The 17,432-nt window shown below is 39.1% G+C and overlaps 1 protein-coding gene across 4 annotated transcripts in view; it reads left to right on the forward strand.

Moving 5' to 3' along the window:
• SMG1 (SMG1 nonsense mediated mRNA decay associated PI3K related kinase) overlaps positions 1-17,432 on the forward strand; it is a 191,035-nt gene that overhangs the window by 32,585 nt on the left and 141,018 nt on the right. For all 4 annotated transcript variants that reach the window (XM_030212828.1, XM_030212829.1, XM_030212830.1 and 1 more), the window contains 3 exons: positions 179-403; positions 8,656-8,757; positions 13,698-13,967. In XM_030212828.1, coding sequence (XP_030068688.1) covers positions 179-403; positions 8,656-8,757; positions 13,698-13,967 — 597 coding nt within the window. The remainder of the gene's footprint in view (positions 1-178; positions 404-8,655; positions 8,758-13,697; positions 13,968-17,432) is intronic.

The following is a 17,432-nucleotide window of genomic DNA, read 5'->3' on the forward strand; positions in this document are numbered from 1 at the left end:
TGTGTTACTAACTCAAAAGTTAAATAACTTATAATTTTCATTTATCTTGAGCTTGGTTGCACCCACTTGACTGTGTTTCCATTTTCATGACCATATATATTGCACAGAAATTTCTTGTATTAATTTGCCCCCATGTTATGTGAAGCCAAATGACTTTGCTTTTTCTTGCTCCTCCCAGGTGCTTTATCGAGTAATGAGATGTGTGACTGCAGCAAACCAAGTGTTTTTTTCCGAGGCTGTCCTTACTGCTGCAAATGAATGTGTCGGTGTTTTGCTTGGCAGTTTAGATCCTAGCATGACCATACACTGTGAGATGGTCATCACATATGGCTTAGATCAACTGGAGAGTTGTCAGACTTATGGTACAGACTACATCATCTCAGTCTTACATTTACTGACATTGGTACGTATCTGCATACCATGAAAATTATTAACTGTATAATCTCATTTTATAATTTGTTGAATATTAATTTTTGAATTGTAATTCAGCTAAACCTTGCTTGTTACTAATTTTGACGTATTTGCATCCATTTTTATTTTTTTTTTCTTAATTTGCCCAAATTCAGGAACTTCAACTTTGGTGGAAAGAAAGTGGACACTAATTAATTAAAATCACTTTTTGTTGTTGGTTTTTTTTTTTTTAACTCCTTTTAAAAAAGTGGTTTATAGGTTGACTTGCTGCTTGAAATGGGGTAATAACATTGTATTCAAGTTAGTGATGTACATAACATCTATAAAAAAAAAACCTCTCATGATGCTACCAAAATCAGAATTTGGGTAGAGAAAGTCCAATGATCTCGGTGATTGTAGCTCAGGCAAAGGACAAGAAACCAGAAATTCTTGCCTATGCTTTTCACTGTTCTGCCTAATTTTAAATTGCGTTGAAAACCAATTTTTGCTGACCAACTAAGAATTGTCTTTTGTGATTCAACCCCTCCCCCTATAATTACTAGGAAGTTAGATTGTATCCATGAGATATGAAAGGCTTATTTATACAGAAGTCCAAGCAATGAAAATGTACTTATTCTCCAGAACTGGTAGCCTGCTCTTTCCCATCTCAAACTTGCATAATGAAATATAAAATGAATTATATATATATATATATATATATATATATATATATCATAAAACACAAATTAAATAAATATAGCAAGAAAAACTTCAGTTGTCATTAACGATTCAAAGTTCAGCAGGTAAATATCCAGAGTACCTGAATGTAACTCACCTTGAGCTACTACTGAAAAGGGTGTGAGCAAAAATCTAAATAAATCTAAAATAAAATAATGGGTTCTGTAAAAATATTGCAGCGATAAGAGTAGAGTTCAGTGCTGCCCTTGCTAAACTATAGGAACATCAAGTAGTCGCTGACCTTCCGAATATACAGCTCTACATAGTCAATACACGTGCAAAGGTGTTGCAGTAGCTACTGGCGTTTCATCACTTAATATTGTGCGAAAAACAATTAACACCAACCAGTATCTGTGAGCAGCAGCGTTCTATGCAGTCTGAAGTGAGTTTTGAGATGTGAAAGGGAAACCCATAAATTAATTACATTGGGTCAAGTAAGTGCATTTGAAATGCTGTATAAAGATTCTCAAAACTAAGAAATAGTTTAATTTATTATAAGAGCCACAAAAAAGTACAAATGTTTTTACAATATAAGCAATATAGTCTGTTATAGACAATTGTGAATCAAGACATATGCCTAAATTATAGTGTGTGCATAACTGGAAAATCTAATCCAATAATATTGTTTGGGGACTGAAGGTATCAATGAAGCATGTACAAACATAACTTGTTTGCTTCATATTCAAACATGAGCTAACAGTACAAACAGCCTGTAAACAAAGAGAAACATACTGTATGGTAACAGACCACAGAAGTAGTAAGTTGCAGAGCTAACATCACTAATAAATATGATGTCTCTTTATCAAATCCTCAAAAAAAAAAAGAAAAGTATCAATGCTAGAAAGCAAATAAAATGTCCATGCCATGGTTAACCCTATAACCATATTGACAAATTTGTGGAGGCTAAAAACATTTTTGATGAGTCTGAATTCAAGAACAACCTTTTTCCAGAATTTGTGTCTAAAAAAGGTAAAGAAGATATATAGGACAATAGTTATCAGGGTTGGATATATCTGCTTCAGCTTTCTTCAGAATAGGTCTCACTGAGGCTCTCTTGAGAGCTACTGGACATGACCAGAGGAAAGACTGATTTACGATGCAAAGTTTTAAATACTGATATTCAATAGACTTAGTTCAAATTAGAATTATCAATAGAAATCAAACAAAATAAAACATGGAAAAGAAAATAAGGTGATACCTTTTTTATTGGACATAACTTAATACACACTCCTCTATTCAAATTAGAAATAATCAAGTACAGTTGATATTTGGAAACATTTGTAAACTGAGGCCATTTAGGAACTAGTAAATCATCCCTAATAGTGAGTCTAACTTTACATTTGTTCACACACACAAGTTTTGGCAGGCTTCTGCGGTTCAAGCTGAGGTTCTATAGACTTAGACCCCCAGATTCTATCAACAGTGCCTAAAGTTGTGTGCAGATATGCACGTGTAGCTGGCATAAATGGCTATGCCTAAATTTTAGTTGGATGGGCCGCTTCTTGTATTCTGTAAACCACGCCTAACTTTAGGCGAGGTTTATAGAATACTGCTAAGCACAATTTTGTTTTCCAGTCCTTTTTTTTTTTTTTTTTTTGTGCCACATATAGAATCTGGCCCAGAATGCCTGAAAGCAGTTAAATCCTTAACTACCTGAAAACCACACTTAAACAAGGGCATTACACTCATAATCCTCTTCACATAGTAAGCAGATTTAACAGAGAACATTCTCTCAGTAGATACAAAAAGCATCTAGTTAAGCAAATACTGAAAAAGCATCAGGAGGTTTTTTTTTGCCATTATGTTCCAGCTTCCATAGATCACATTTAGCCATTCTTGGCTCAGAATTATACCAATGTGCCCTATTCAATGTCCTGTAAGATTTACACACCAGAGGGTCCAAACCATTCAATGAATCTTCTAAGGAAGACTACCATAAATTTCATCTGTTGCTAAATTTAAAAATTGAACTTAATTGTGGTACTCAAATCATCAATCAAATATTTACTACAAACAGTATGACAGTAAGATGGTGACTTGCTAATGGAAGTAAAATACTCAAAGGAAAAGAGGCTGAATAATGGATGGTGACCTAATGAAAATTTCCCCATCAGAATAGGGTAAATTAAAATCACCTAGGACAGCAAGTCCCTTCCTTTTGATCCCTGAGGTATCAGTAACCTCAATCAAGGGAAAAAAATCATTCCTAGTAACCTAGGAGGACAATAAACTAAAAACATTTGCTAGTTCTTAGCATTAAGATAGCACTTTATTGTGGGTCATGAGTAATCATAACCTCACGCAGGTGAGGACAATCCTTAAATAACAGTAATTAACCTGTCTTCTCCCCCATGCCCAGACATACATGCTTTGAAAATACAGTAGAGGGACAAAGTTGATTCATTAGGATAACATTATCCGTGAGACAAGATTCTGTAACATTCTCTGCATCCTGATGTATTCCATCATAGAAACATAGAAAATGATGGCAAGTAAAGACCTTGTGGCCTATCCTAACTACTCGCCCATCCATACCATCTACTATCTCTTCTTCTCCCTAAGAGATCTTATTTGCTTGTCCTGTTCTTTCTCAAATTCAGATAATCTTCATCTCCACCACTTTTACTAGGATGCTGTTCCACGTGTCCACCACCCTTCTGTAAGGAAGTATTTCCTTAGCTTACTGGTGAATCTGTCCTCTTTCATCTTCATTTTATGACCCTTTATTCTAGGCTTTCTTTCAATTGAAAGAGACTAGCCTCCTGTGTATTTATTCCACAGAGGTATTTAAATCTCTATCATATTTCATCTGCCACCTTTCTTCCAAAGTATAGAGGTGTGGTAGCCGTGTTAGTCCACTCTTAAAGGTTATCAATAGAAATCAAACAAAATAAAACATGGAAAAGAGACAATAAGATGATACTTTTTTTATTGGACATAACTTAATACATTTCTTGATTAGCTTTCGAAGGTTGCACGTTTCCCTGTAACAGATCCAGCTGCAAGCTATGCCAAAACATTTCACAGGACTCCACAGTCATTCACAAAGGAAAAACCAACGTAAAGGAATCTTTCACATGCTTATCTTCCAATGTGGTATATATCATTCAGTATAAAAAATGTAACGAAGGATGCTATATTGGAGAAACAGGCCAGATGCTTAAGACAAGATTCAATTTACATAGACACAACATGAAGAAAGCTGGTGCCAGTCAGATTCCCACCCCTGTGGGCCAACACTTTACAGGACCAGGACACTGCACCAGTGATTTCACAGTAAGAATCCTGAAAGGTAACTTTAAAACAATACAGGAACGTAAGACCTTTGAAGTCAGAATGATTGAATATTTTATCACCCAACAGACAGGACTTAACAAGGATCTGGGTTTTCTAGCCCATTATAAACCATAAAGTTGTATTTCTCCGTTTATATCACTCTCCTCTCAACTACCCACACCCATCCTGTTAGACTACCAATGAAATGAAATGCTTGTACCCATGCATACCTCCTACCCACCCCCACCTTGCTAGTCTGTCATTGAAATGCTTTGAAGCTTCACTTATATATACTATCAACTAACACATTTGCGTATTTCCGATCTGACGAAGAAGGGCAACCTTAGAAAGCTAATCAAGAAATGTATTAAGTTATGTCCAATAAAAAAGATATCTTATTTTCTTTTTCATGTTTTATTTTGTTTGATTTCTATTGATAACCTTCCAAAGTATACATATTGAGATCTTTGTCTGTCCTCGTATGCTTTGATATAGACTACTAACCATTTTAGTAGCTGCCCTTTGAACCAACTCAATCCTTTATATCTTTTCGAAGATCAGGATAGTCAAATAGTATTATACATTACTTCTACTCTCTTATTTCTAATTTATCTTGAATTAACATAGTAGGATAAAAATGTACAGGTATAAGACCAGAAGAGTCCCTAAAAGAGTAAAGAAACTGACAGCACCTACCCTGACCAAGGAGCACTAGATTATAACAAGGTATGGCAACCAAAATATACCACTAGAAAAATTTTAAGGAACAGGAAATAACTTGTCAAAATCCAGACTCCACTTAAAAGTCCATACACAGTAGCACAGCAAGGAGCACATGCTTGCCTCTGCCATGTGCCTACCCCAATGATACCACTAAAAGAAGTGGATTCTGGATTAGGGATCCACAGGCAGGAGGAAGGCACACGTAACCCTTCTAACAAAGCCCTGTCCAAGAGTAACATCAGTGCTAGCCTTGTGTTTTGCAGAAATGTTATATGGACAGATGGGTCAAAAAGAAGAACTCTTTGGACAATAGAGAGCCCATTATATCTGGAATAAAGCAAATACGGCATTCCACAGTAAGACCATGATAGTCAAACATGGTGGTAGTAGTGTGATGGTGTGGGGATGCTTGCCTGCCTCAGGACTACTACTACTAATAGAGTGGAAAACTTGCCATTATTGAAGGAACCATAAATTCTGCACTGTACCAGAAAATTCTTAAGGAGAATATCCGGTCAACCGAAGCTGAAGTGTAACTGGGTTATGTAGGTCCTTTTATCAATCTTATTTAATTTTGCTATGCGTTCTTTTTGTTGGCAAAGGGTTTTGAGTCTTGGTTTCTTGTTCAAATGTAGAGAGAAGTTGCAGGGGACTTCTAACTATTTCATATGTCCTCCTTTAACTACCAGTCTCCAGTATTGGAACCAGTGTTTGGAGGATGGTGTAGAAGGGCTTTCAAGGCAGTATATATATTTGCATTCCTGTAATCAGTAACAACCTTGGCTTTTTATCAGCACACCCTGTATCTGATCAAGTCAGCTTTGTGGTTTTAGGGTTAGCAAAACCTTACTATAAAGGTTGTTTTGCTCCTTGCCAGAATTTGAGGAGTGTCTCTCTACACTCCTTCCATTAAACATTGTGTCACTGTTCTCTCTACATCTTTCTGAATCTGGTGGAGCAAGTCCTTTTTATTAACAGAATTAGAATTGCTCTGCTTAGTGGCACATGTCTGCTGACCTGTGACAACAGTACTGAATAAAAGACTTGGAATAACATCTGTTTCCTAAGGCTGGTGGAATGAGTTCATAAGAACATAAGCATTGCCATACTGGGACAGACCGAAGGTCCATCAAGCCCAGTATCCTGTTTCCAACAGTGGCAAATCCAGGTCACAAGTACCTGGTAAGATCCCAAAATAGTAAAACAGATTTTATGCTGCTTATCCTAGAATATGCAGCGGATTTTCCCAAGTCTATCTTAATAATGGCTTATGGACTTTTCTTTTAGGAAAGTATCCAAATCTTTTATAAACCCTGCTAAGCTAACTGCTTTTACCACATTCTCTGGCAATGAATTCCAGACTTTAATTACACATTGAGTGATGAAATATTTTCTCAGATTTGATTTACGTTCACAACATAGTAGCTCCATTGCATGTCCCCTAGCCCTTGTATTTTTAGGAAGAGTGAACAAGCGATTTGCTTCTACCAGTTCTGTTCCACAAAATATTTTATAGACCTCTATTAGAACTCCCCTCAGCCATTTCTTCTCCATGCTGAAGAGCCCTAGCCTCTTTAGCCTTTCCTCATAGGGAAGTTGTCCCATCCCCTTTATCATTTTTGTCACCCTTCTCTGTACTTTTTTCTAATTCCACTGTACCTTTTTTGAGATACTGTGTGCAATTCTAGTCACCGCATTTGAGGTGAGGTCGCACCATAGAGCGATACAAAGGCATTCTAGTATTCTGTTCTCCATTTCTTTCTGCCACTGCACTGAGCAGAGGGTTTCAACGTATGATCAACGATAACACCTAGGTCTTTTTCCTGGGTGGTTATTCCTAATGTGGAACCTTGCATCATGTAGCTATAGTTTGGGTTCCTTTTGCACTTGTTCACAAGGTAATCAGGCAGAGTATGGAATGTAGTTCTGTTCTGGCTCAGGCAGCTACACGCATCTGGAGCCACATGCACAGCTGAACTGGCGGGTTTATTTTAAAATGTTTTGGCATGTGAATTGGCACATGAGTGAGTTTGTGTGAATGTTGGGTAGCAGAGAATATTTTTAATACTTAAAAGCAGATTTTAAAAAAGGAAAAGAGGCATAATGTGGGCTGCTTTATTGAATAAGAGCACGATGGACCTCGGAAGAGTCATGTAGCTACAGGCACATGGGAGTCAGTGACGCAGCTATGTTACTGAGCCATTTCTGGTTGAGGGCCAGCAACTGACAGAGCAGTGGCTGCAGTTATGTGAGAGCCCTGAAAAGGGTTATTTTAGAAGAAAAGCAACTAGAAATAGTGGGATGAAGCTGGTATTTGGTTGGGAAAGGTGTGATTGAGTGAGAGAGGTTGTTTGGAACGCATTTTTGGTGATTGTTCTGAGATGGGCTGAGCAGAGCTGAACAGAAAAAGGTCAGAGCGCTTTGATTTCTTGTGTGGTAGCCTTGCTATTTATTTCTGAATGGATTTTATGCTGTTAAATTTTGGGAAAAAAATCTCTGGTGCTTTAAAATTGTCAGAGTTCTATATTTTGGTAAGAGAATTGGAACCCTCATCTAATTTGGCTGAGGCTAATTTTTACTAATTCAAAGCAAGATTTAATTGAATTAAAGCAAAAATTGGAGCAGGTTTTAAAAAATTTTGAGAGAATTAATTTGGGAAGGCAGTGCTGCACAGTGACTGTCCTGCTTGTGCAGTGGGCTTTTTTGGCACAGTTCTAATTGGAAAAACTGCAGAAATTTAATTTTATCTGTGGTTTAGAATTTAAAGCAGCACTGAGAGAGAGCTTGTCTGGCAAGCCTGTGTGGCAGGATTTCCAGAAGTCTGGGATAGAATAAAATTCTGACCCTGATTTAAAGGTCTGGACATGAAAACTCAGGTTCTAGATGGTAGGGCCACAGATGAGGCTTTCTTCCCCAGGCAGCAATACTTCAGAAGAGACTGGTATTGGCAGTGTTCCAACTGAAGGTGTTCTGTTCAGGAGAACAGTTGAACCCAGCAGGAAGGTGCTCCTAAAGGGGATGGGTTCTAGGCAGGTGAGATCAACTGTCTTTTCTTTTAGGGGGAACTAGATAGCTTCACGCTAGGTAACTGCAGAAGAGTCAGGGACACATCTAGAGTTCTCCATGAAGGGAGATGGTTCGTGGGTTTTTTGTTTTTGTTTTTTAAATGAGGCAGTAGATACTTACCTGATCCTGAAGTGACAGAGGTCCTGGTTCTGGTCCAGTGAGCAGGTATGCCAACTCAAGAGAGTGCTGGTATATTAGACATTAACTAGTTCTTTAATATGGTTACCCCTTCTGAAACATTAAGACAGGAATGAGAGATTACACTTATTTTTTTTTTTTTTTTTTTTTTTGTTTAAATAAGAGGTCTCTAAGAGACTTTCTATAATTAAATCCTCTAGTAGTAGTTCAAGGTCAAGAACTTCAGAAATAAGCTTTCACCCTCTTATAATGGAGAACAGCTGCTGACACAAGTTAACCATTTTGCTTGTTTGTAATGAATACTTTTTATTGTTCCCCCCTCAGATTGTTGAACAAATAAATACAAAACTACCATCAACATTTGTGGAGAAACTTTTCATACCAGAATCCAAACTACTTGCACTACGTTATCATAAGGAAAAAGAGGTGAGACATAAATAGCTTTGAACAGAAATTAGAAGTGGCAAGTGTATTGGGGGGTATGTAGTAGGTAAATTTCTAAAGAGGATCCACGTACGTGGAGAACTCAATAGATCCCACGGGGCAGCAAACAGAGATAAAAGAAGTGGGAAAAGTAAACCAGGCTTGTCCAAAGAACTGGGACCAAACAAATAATAATAAAATCAACACAGTTTATTAATGTTTCCTTAGAAATGACTCGACACAACGTTGTGTTTCGGCCTGGCACTGATGCAATGGTGAAGCAAAATCATTTTGCTTCACTATTGCATCAGTGCTTACTCCAGTGCCTTACGGTTTGAAACAGTGGTCTTTTTTAAGACCAACTTTATGTTGGGTTTTTTTTTTTTTTTTTTTTGTTACATTTGTACCCCGCGCTTTCCCACTCATGGCAGGCTCAATGCGGCAGGCAATGGAGGGTTAAGTGACTTGCCCAGAGTCACAAGGAGCTGCCTGTGCCGGGAATCGAACTCAGTTCCCCAGGACCAAAGTCCACCACCCTAACCACTAGGCCACTCCTCTATTTCAAGCCTTCTGTTTTTCAACCTAAATGTAAAATTAGACCATCAGTCTTTCCTTAAGACATAAGACTCCTGATGCAGGCCGCCAGGCTGAAACACAACGTTGTGTCGAGCCATTTCTAAGGAAACATTAATAAACTGTGTTGATTTTATTATTAATTATTTGTTTGGTCCCAGTTCTTTGGACAAGCCTGGTTTACTTTTCCCACTTCTTTTGTCTCTGTAGGTAAATTTCTGCCATTAGGATATGAGTGGACTGGGTGAGGGCTAATAGTTTGGTGCATAAGAAGTTAAAAAACTGTAGTATCACTGTATGTGGCACATTAGTACAATAATCTTTAGTTCTGCAGACTTAGGATGATACTTCAGGCTTAAGGAAGCATATGAAATGCCTTGTCCTTTAGTGACTGTTTGTCCACTTAACACAAGGGTGGGCAGTCAGTCCTCAAGGGCTGCAACGTAGTTGGTTTTCAGGATTTCCCTAATGAATATTCATGAGATCTGTTTGTATGCAATGGAGGCAGTGCATGCACATGAAGCTTGTGTGTATTCATTGGGGAAATCCTGAAAACCCGACTGGGTTGCAGCCCTTGAGGACCGAGGTTGCCCACTCCTGACTTAAGCCAAAAACTGAACATGTTGTTTTTTGTTAAGGCAAACATGACTTTTCTCATAACAGGAGTAAAACAGGTCAGGATTTATATTGTAGTAAAGCTGTCTTCTAGAAAATCTTGCCCTTACGATGACTTGGCTGCATCTTATTGAAGGTTACTATTCGTTTAGTAGCGCTATAGAAATTAGTAGTACTTTTCACATGCCTTTTCGGAGTCCTACTCATTTTGCTTCCACCTCTTCATTCACAAGAAATCACATTTAGAATTATAAAAATCTTAAATTAATGGGGAGGGGGGTCCACTGAAGAACACACAGTGGACACCTTATGTTGCATTGTAAATGTAGGCGGGATGGGGGGGGGGGGGGGGGGGTTAGTATATGGGGCTTGGTTTGTATTTCTGAATGTTGGTTGATATATTCTACAAACTTTATTTTTTGTAACGATGCATTTTTATTAATCTTAAAGGTAATATGTACATAAAAGAAAATATCAGTCCAGAAAAAAGCAGCAATTGTATGGGTCCATCTATTGTAAACAAGTCTTATACAGCCCACATCTTAGAGAGAGAGAATCAAAAACTTAAGAACAAAGCAGGAAAAGAGGATTACATCTCAGACTATACTTAACTCATGATCATCCTCCAAGCACACCATAAACAATTAAACATTCTTGTCCTTGGAAGTTTTACAGTTCAAAAATGCCCCCCCCCCCCCCCCCCCCCCAAAAAAAAAAAAAAAAAAAATTTCTAGCTCCCAGAAAGTGCACAGACATACATTTTAGAAAACAAGAGGCTCCCAAGCCAAAATCCAGTAGCTGCAGAAACACTATCCTTTAGTAGTTCTATATACATTAGTTTTTGCCCACAAAATGGCAAATCCCTCTTTTGAAAACTATATTTCAGCACATTAATCTTTGATTTAGTAATGAATGTGACCAGCAGAGTGGCTCTATCAGGAATAGTAATGGGAAGGTTTTAAAGAAACATCTATTGAGTCAGTTATTGCTAACATCTGGCCCATTCTCTGTCATGTTCCTCACAAGAGTTTTTGCAGGTAAACATGCCTTGAAAATACCAATAGACGTACCTTTTAGGAAGTTTTAAGTCTCAGGAAATTTCTTTCATAGTTTTAAGGGAGACAGAAAGCCAGGTTTTTGGAAAATTTAAGAAAGCTAAGGTTTCTAGCTCTCAATAATTATCCATATTTAGATGATGAAGCACTAAACTATCTTATTGGCTACTCCAGTCACCTGATGTAAACATGACTGGGACTGTAATTCGGAAAAACTGTCCTAGTTGAATAGTAGCTGGGGCAAAGGTATCCTGTGTGGAAGACACACTTAACCAGCACAGATTACCACCACTTCTCAACCAGGGACACACCAATAGCAGAAGACCTTGGAGCTGTATTGGAGGCCTAGAGGGAAGGGGGAATATGCTGAACCAGAAGAGGCAGTTCTCAGACTGCTGCCCTAGGAGCTAGAGAACTCTGCCCCACCATGAGGAATAGTCTGCAGATTGTTGCCGTGCAAGTTGGATTGGATCATGCTCAACCTTGAAATCTGAAATTGGAGCCCAGGGAGCCTTGTTACGCCTGCTATACCAGACCAGCAAGTGCCACCATCTGCTGGAGATGGATTACTAGCAAGTACCTTTTATTGAAGTGATGATGTCACTGGAAAGTTGTGGTTCTGTTTTCATCTACTGGCAGAGTGGAAAAACCTAAGCATTTGGACTGGTCTAGCAGGATAATGACAAAACTAGTATGACTACAGTATATAAAATAAGATATTAGTTAATTTTTGTACAGAATTTCTGAAGCTACATTCTCTGGGGCATTCAGGAGAAATTTCTAACCAGAAAGGTAGATTTTGCTAATTATCTTTGCAATTAATAATGGCAGTTGGTCAAACAGCACCTTCTACTTCATAGATAATAGGGAGGTCAGATCCATCAGTCTGTGCCCAGATTTGTTTTGTGATGACAACTCTGAAGTCATGATTGTGGTGTCTGTCAATCATAGGTCATGTTTCTTGCACTTTTGATGGTCTTTGTAACTTTCCATCCATGGTTTGTTGTGATTTTGTGATGAGATGCCTCTAGTTTGGATGGGAACCACGATTGTGGAAAGAACACCAAAGTCCCACGTGAAAGAGACAATCAGACAAAAAGTGGGACAGGATCAGGCTCTTCAAAATAGACCAAGGACTCTCAATATGTAGTTAAAAAATGTTTTTATTTGTTGATGACTCGACGTGGTACCATGTTTCGTCACATTCGTGCCTGCTTCAGGAGTCTTAATGAGAATATTCAACAATCACAGATGTTTTCGTTGATGTATCTTTAAAATATGAGCGTAGCTGGTCTTTATAAAGACCATTAGTGGATTGAAAGAGATGTGGCGCTTATGGACGCCGCTGAAGTGTGAAAAATAGCTCTTGATCTATTTTGAAGAGCCTAATATTAATTAAGGATTTATACTTTTCAATGTAGCAGCTAAAAACACAAGCCTGCAATGCTTACAATAAATCCTACAACGCAGGCTAGTGTTGAGAGTTAAAACTCAACATTCCAAAAATTTTCAGTGCCCAGTGCAGGAGGTCCTTCCTTTGCAAACTGCATGATTTAAACCATGATGCCATCCTTCTAGTCTCGACTAGTCTAGATAGCAAGACCTCATGGGTGACAGTATCAAGAGAGCCATAAGGTCCAGTAGGATTAGCAGGAAGGACTTACTTTTGTTCATTCTTAATCTCAGGTCATCTATTGGAGCTATGAAAGCAGTCCTGGAACTGAATCCACTGGGAAAGCTTTATCCAAAGCTTGCTTATTTATTTTGCAACTTCTGGGATGGAAAATTCCCAAGAATTGTACAAGAGAAATCTTGAACTAATAAGCTTTAGGACTGTTATGAAATGCCTAACATCCACATAGGGCTAATCCCACGGCTTCCTAAAGGGTAGAACCCAGCATTTCTTGGGCCCACCCACACCGTGTATGCACTCCTATACTGGCACCCTCCACCCACCACACTGGGTCACACTTGCCTCTGGGCGAATCTCCCACCTGCAAGTTATCTTCCCCAGTGGTTTCTAGGACACTGGAGCTACAATCCCAGGGATCCCACATTTTAGAAAACACCCACAGACCAAGAACACAAACTACCAGGAGTCGGTCCAGGACAACAGAGCTAATAAACTAATAAGTTTATTATCATCAAAAGGTAGAACAGTGAAAAGGTGTAAACAGCAAACAGTAACGGGTAAAAATAACAGGAATTAACATTATAACGGTTAAAAATAACAGGAATCAACATTAAAACTAACTAAACACTTTCTTGCTACTTAAGTAGTACCTGAAGAGTTCAGGAAAAATAACTGTGCACAGGATTTGAACAGGGTCTTAATGCAGAGATCTCCACTCCCCACACTCCCACTTGGAGACTGGGGATTCCAGCACATTCTAGCTGTATCTTGCACTTCAGGGCCAATCAGGCCCAGAGCATTAACACTGAGGGTATTTGGCCAATGGCACTTCAGAGGCTTTCCACTCTTCCTGTTGAAGATGAGCTGTAAGGAAAACAGCTGCAGCTTAAAAGCACAGGACAGGCACCACCTGCTGGCCAATTAAGGGAAAAGCACTGAGGGGAAAAAATATGTCATTCAACGTCATAATAAATAGACACAAGTCCCCTGTTTTACCACAAGAACATCTAATTTAGTTTGTGTTCATGGAATTAAACCGTCAGTAATTTTTTCCCTCTCTTGTTCAGGTGGTTTCAGCGTCTCATGGGGTTTATCAAGCAGTACTGAGCCTTAAGAATATTCCTGTACTGGAGACTGCTTACAAGCTGATTCTGGGAGAAATGACTTGTGCATTAAACAGTCTTCTGCACTACCTGCAACTTCCTGAAGCCTGTTCTGAAATCCAGCACGATGTGTTCAAGACTCATGTGTTTAGTGTGGATAATGCAAAATTTATTGTGATATTTGACCTTAGTGTTCTGACAACAATTGGAAATGCTAAAAACTCATTGATAGGGGTAAGTATTAAGTTATGTACTAATCTTTATATGCCCTGATGGGGTTATTTGTACTTATTGGAACAAAGCTCATACTACTAGTAACTGTTTGCCATCCTTCCAGAGTTATACCTATCCAGTCAGTTTTTCAGGGTTACTATGATGAATATGCGTGAGAATTTTGTATATGTTGGAGATCAAGTGTGTGCAGATTTCTCCTCCTTTTCATCTACCATTCCATTTTAGAAGCATTTGCAGGTGGAGATATTCAAGCCAGGTAGAATGCGACCCTTGGGGCAAGAGCTGTCTTGGCAGGGATGTCTTCTTCCTGTTCAGTTTGAGAAGTGCTTTGCTACATCTCACACATTTTGGACTGGTTTGGTGGGACCAAAAGGAAGGGAAAATTTGGTCTTCTGACCATTTTTATTTTCCTTGAGTCCATCCAGACTATCCAGATGCCTACCCTGTCTTCTGATGGTTGAAGCAAGGCTCCTCTCTCTTCAGTGTGCTCTAAGGATACTTTCCTTAGCATTCAGACCAGACCAGTCCAGACCTGTGGGAATAGTTGTGTCCATCGACCAGCAGATGGAGACAGAAAAAGAAAGTAGTTCGGCATGATCTGTCCCTTTTAAGAACTATATGCAGCTCCAGAATGCTCAGTATTTTTCAATCTTATTTTTCTATCCTTTCTTGGCTATTCAAAATACTGAGCATTCTGGAACTGCACATGGCCCTTAAAGGGGCAGATCTTGGTAGGACTAAAGGAAAGCAAATTATCAGGTAAGACATAATTTCTGTATAAGGAGAGAAACCAGGGTTCCTTTGATCTTCAAGTATGGAGGTTCTCAGTGAGGGGTTCCAGGATTCTTCTATCTATGCAGAGAAGAAGATTTATTGGGTTAGCTTTAGGGCTAGCTATTAATGTGATTAATGCGCTGTCGTATTCGTTATAAATTGCTCTTACTGGTCTATAAGGGTCTTCTGCTAGCAGCCATTGATTATTTCTTACTCTCCACATTCCATTCGATCCTCCCAGCAATTTACTACTACTACTTATTTCTATAGCGCTACTAGACGTACACAGCATCTGCTCCACCTTCCATCCTCTAGTATTATGTGGTTTGATAGTACTTGTGCTACTGCTTTTGCATATGCTGGTCCCAAATATTGGAACCCACTGCCTCACTACATTAAATCAGAACCTTCTTACTCTGCCTTTGAAAAGCCAGGATTTGAGAAGCTTTTTAAATCGGGCATTTCCCTGTTAACTTGCCACTACTTGCATGACTATTCTTTTTTTTTCTCCTTTCTTCCTCTTATTTTATTTCTGATCTTGCTTTTATCTGCCGCCTCCTTCTTTTATGAGTTTTGTTGGTTTTAATTTATGAATTTCAAATAAGCATATTGTCTTGTACAGAAAAGTAGCACATCCACTAAATTTAAAAAAAAAAAGTTTACAAAAAAATAGAGTATATCATTACTCAAGTCCTCAATAATGGGAGATCCAAGACTTGAAAAGGAGGATTTTTAGAACAATCAGAGAATGAAAAGACAGGAACGACCTAACTAATCTCAGACTTCACTCTTCATTCTAGATAATATAACAAATCCTTCCAGTCAGGCGAACACAGCGATCTGCTTAGTAGTCAACAGAGCAGTAAGTTGAGCAGGCTCAAAAAATACATGCTTGCAACTCTGAAAATGGACAATATACTTATAGAAATATTTAAGAAAGTAAGTCTCTCCCAATTGAATCACAGCTGGTTTTAACAAAAGAATTTGCTCCCTACATCTCTGGGTGTTCCCAGACACATAAGGAAACACATTCACCTTCATTCCAAGAAAATGTTCCTCCTTATGTCTAAAAAAAATAAATGTAACAACTTGTTTGTCTGGCGATAAAGAGTAGTAATAAGGGTAGAACTAATCAAAGGCTTAACTTCTAATGTGTCCAAAATAGCTGAGACATCCAGAGGAGCATCCATATCTTGTGGACTTCCTGCTTGCTTTTCAGAGGTCTTAGGTAAGGGTAAATAATAGACCTGAGTAAATGGTGGAATCTTGTCCTCTGCCACTTGCAGCACTTCTTGCAGATATTTTTTTCAACATATCTTTAGGAACCATCAGTGTTGTACAGCGAAAATTAACAAAATGCAAATGGTCATTACATGCAAAATTTTCCAAAGCTTTATTTTTCCTCCTTAGAAATAATCTGCTTATAAAGGCAGCCTGAGTTGCCTTCAAACTCTTAATCTCAGTTTCTGTCTGCATTATCCAATCTAGTAGCGACATCCCTTTGTGTAATTCTTTATCCATCTATTCCAATATTTTAACACTGAATAGAAGTGTTCTGAAATATTATCATTATTCTCAGATCCGCTAATGTTTTCCATATTAGTTCCAAGTGGATTTCAGGGAGGTAACCGGTTAAAAAAAAAAAAATCAAGGAATGTCCATTTTCAGTTCTAAAGCATCGGAGGCGAAAGAGTGCTCATCCAGTCTACTCTTGACGCGACACCCCAGGCTGCTGCACTTCCCCAAACAGATGAGCCAAGCCAAACATGAGCAGCTCCAAGTCTCTGAACAGTCTCCTCACATGAAGCAGTGCCCATGTTCTCAGTGATGCTAGGTGCCTGCTTCTACTGGTCCAGTGAGACCCCAAGTGGTGGCTGAGAAGGGAGGCTCTCACATCTGGACTGAGGGTGACATCCGGCTTCAGGGAGGAACGCGATCCTCCACTGATTGCTCCACTGCAGGCTTTTGACGTTCTTGGTCATCGTCTGATACTCGAACTTCAAAAGAAATTTTATCGCTCCAAGTATGGGGGGGGGGGGGGGGGGGGGAGGAATACTTGCTGCTGTGAGGAGCGAGCAGCAGCCTTCCCCTGCTGCTTGGACATTCCAAGAAATGGAACCATGAGGAGAGAAGCTCCAGCAGGTCAGGTCAGGCAGCCATCTTGGATCCATGAGTTTTTTTTTTTTTTTTTTTTTTTTTAAATTAACCACCTAGCTACCATATGGCGATTCGCGATATATCAAATGTAATGAATTAAATTTAAACTTTTTACTTGTGTTAATTTTAACACATAATCGCATTCACCCTCCTCCTGGTGGCCCTCTGAACTTGTCTATACAGTTGACACACATTGCTTCTCTCTAGAAGGGGCCATCCCTCTCTAGTGTCTTGCCTTCTCTTACAAACTGTCTTTCCTATGGGCAGGAAGCTGGAGAGGGAGGGCTTCAGCTAGGGAGAAGCAGCATGTGCTTAGCACTGCTGTCTGTACAGGCAAGTTCGAAGGGTCGCCAGGGGAAAGGGAGTAAAATGCCGGCGAACACGGGGGCGACAGAAGGGAAAAGGCTGCCGGGAGGGGGGGAGTGTAGGAGAGAAAAAGTTGCTACAGCATTGGGGGGGGGGGGGGGGCTAGACTCTGACCAAAGCATTTCCTCTTAAGTCAGATGTTGCCCATTGACGGGAAGAGATGGAGGA

The sequence above is a fragment of the Microcaecilia unicolor genome, chromosome 8 (genome assembly GCF_901765095.1).
Source record: "Microcaecilia unicolor chromosome 8, aMicUni1.1, whole genome shotgun sequence".
NCBI lineage: Eukaryota > Metazoa > Chordata > Amphibia > Gymnophiona > Siphonopidae > Microcaecilia > Microcaecilia unicolor.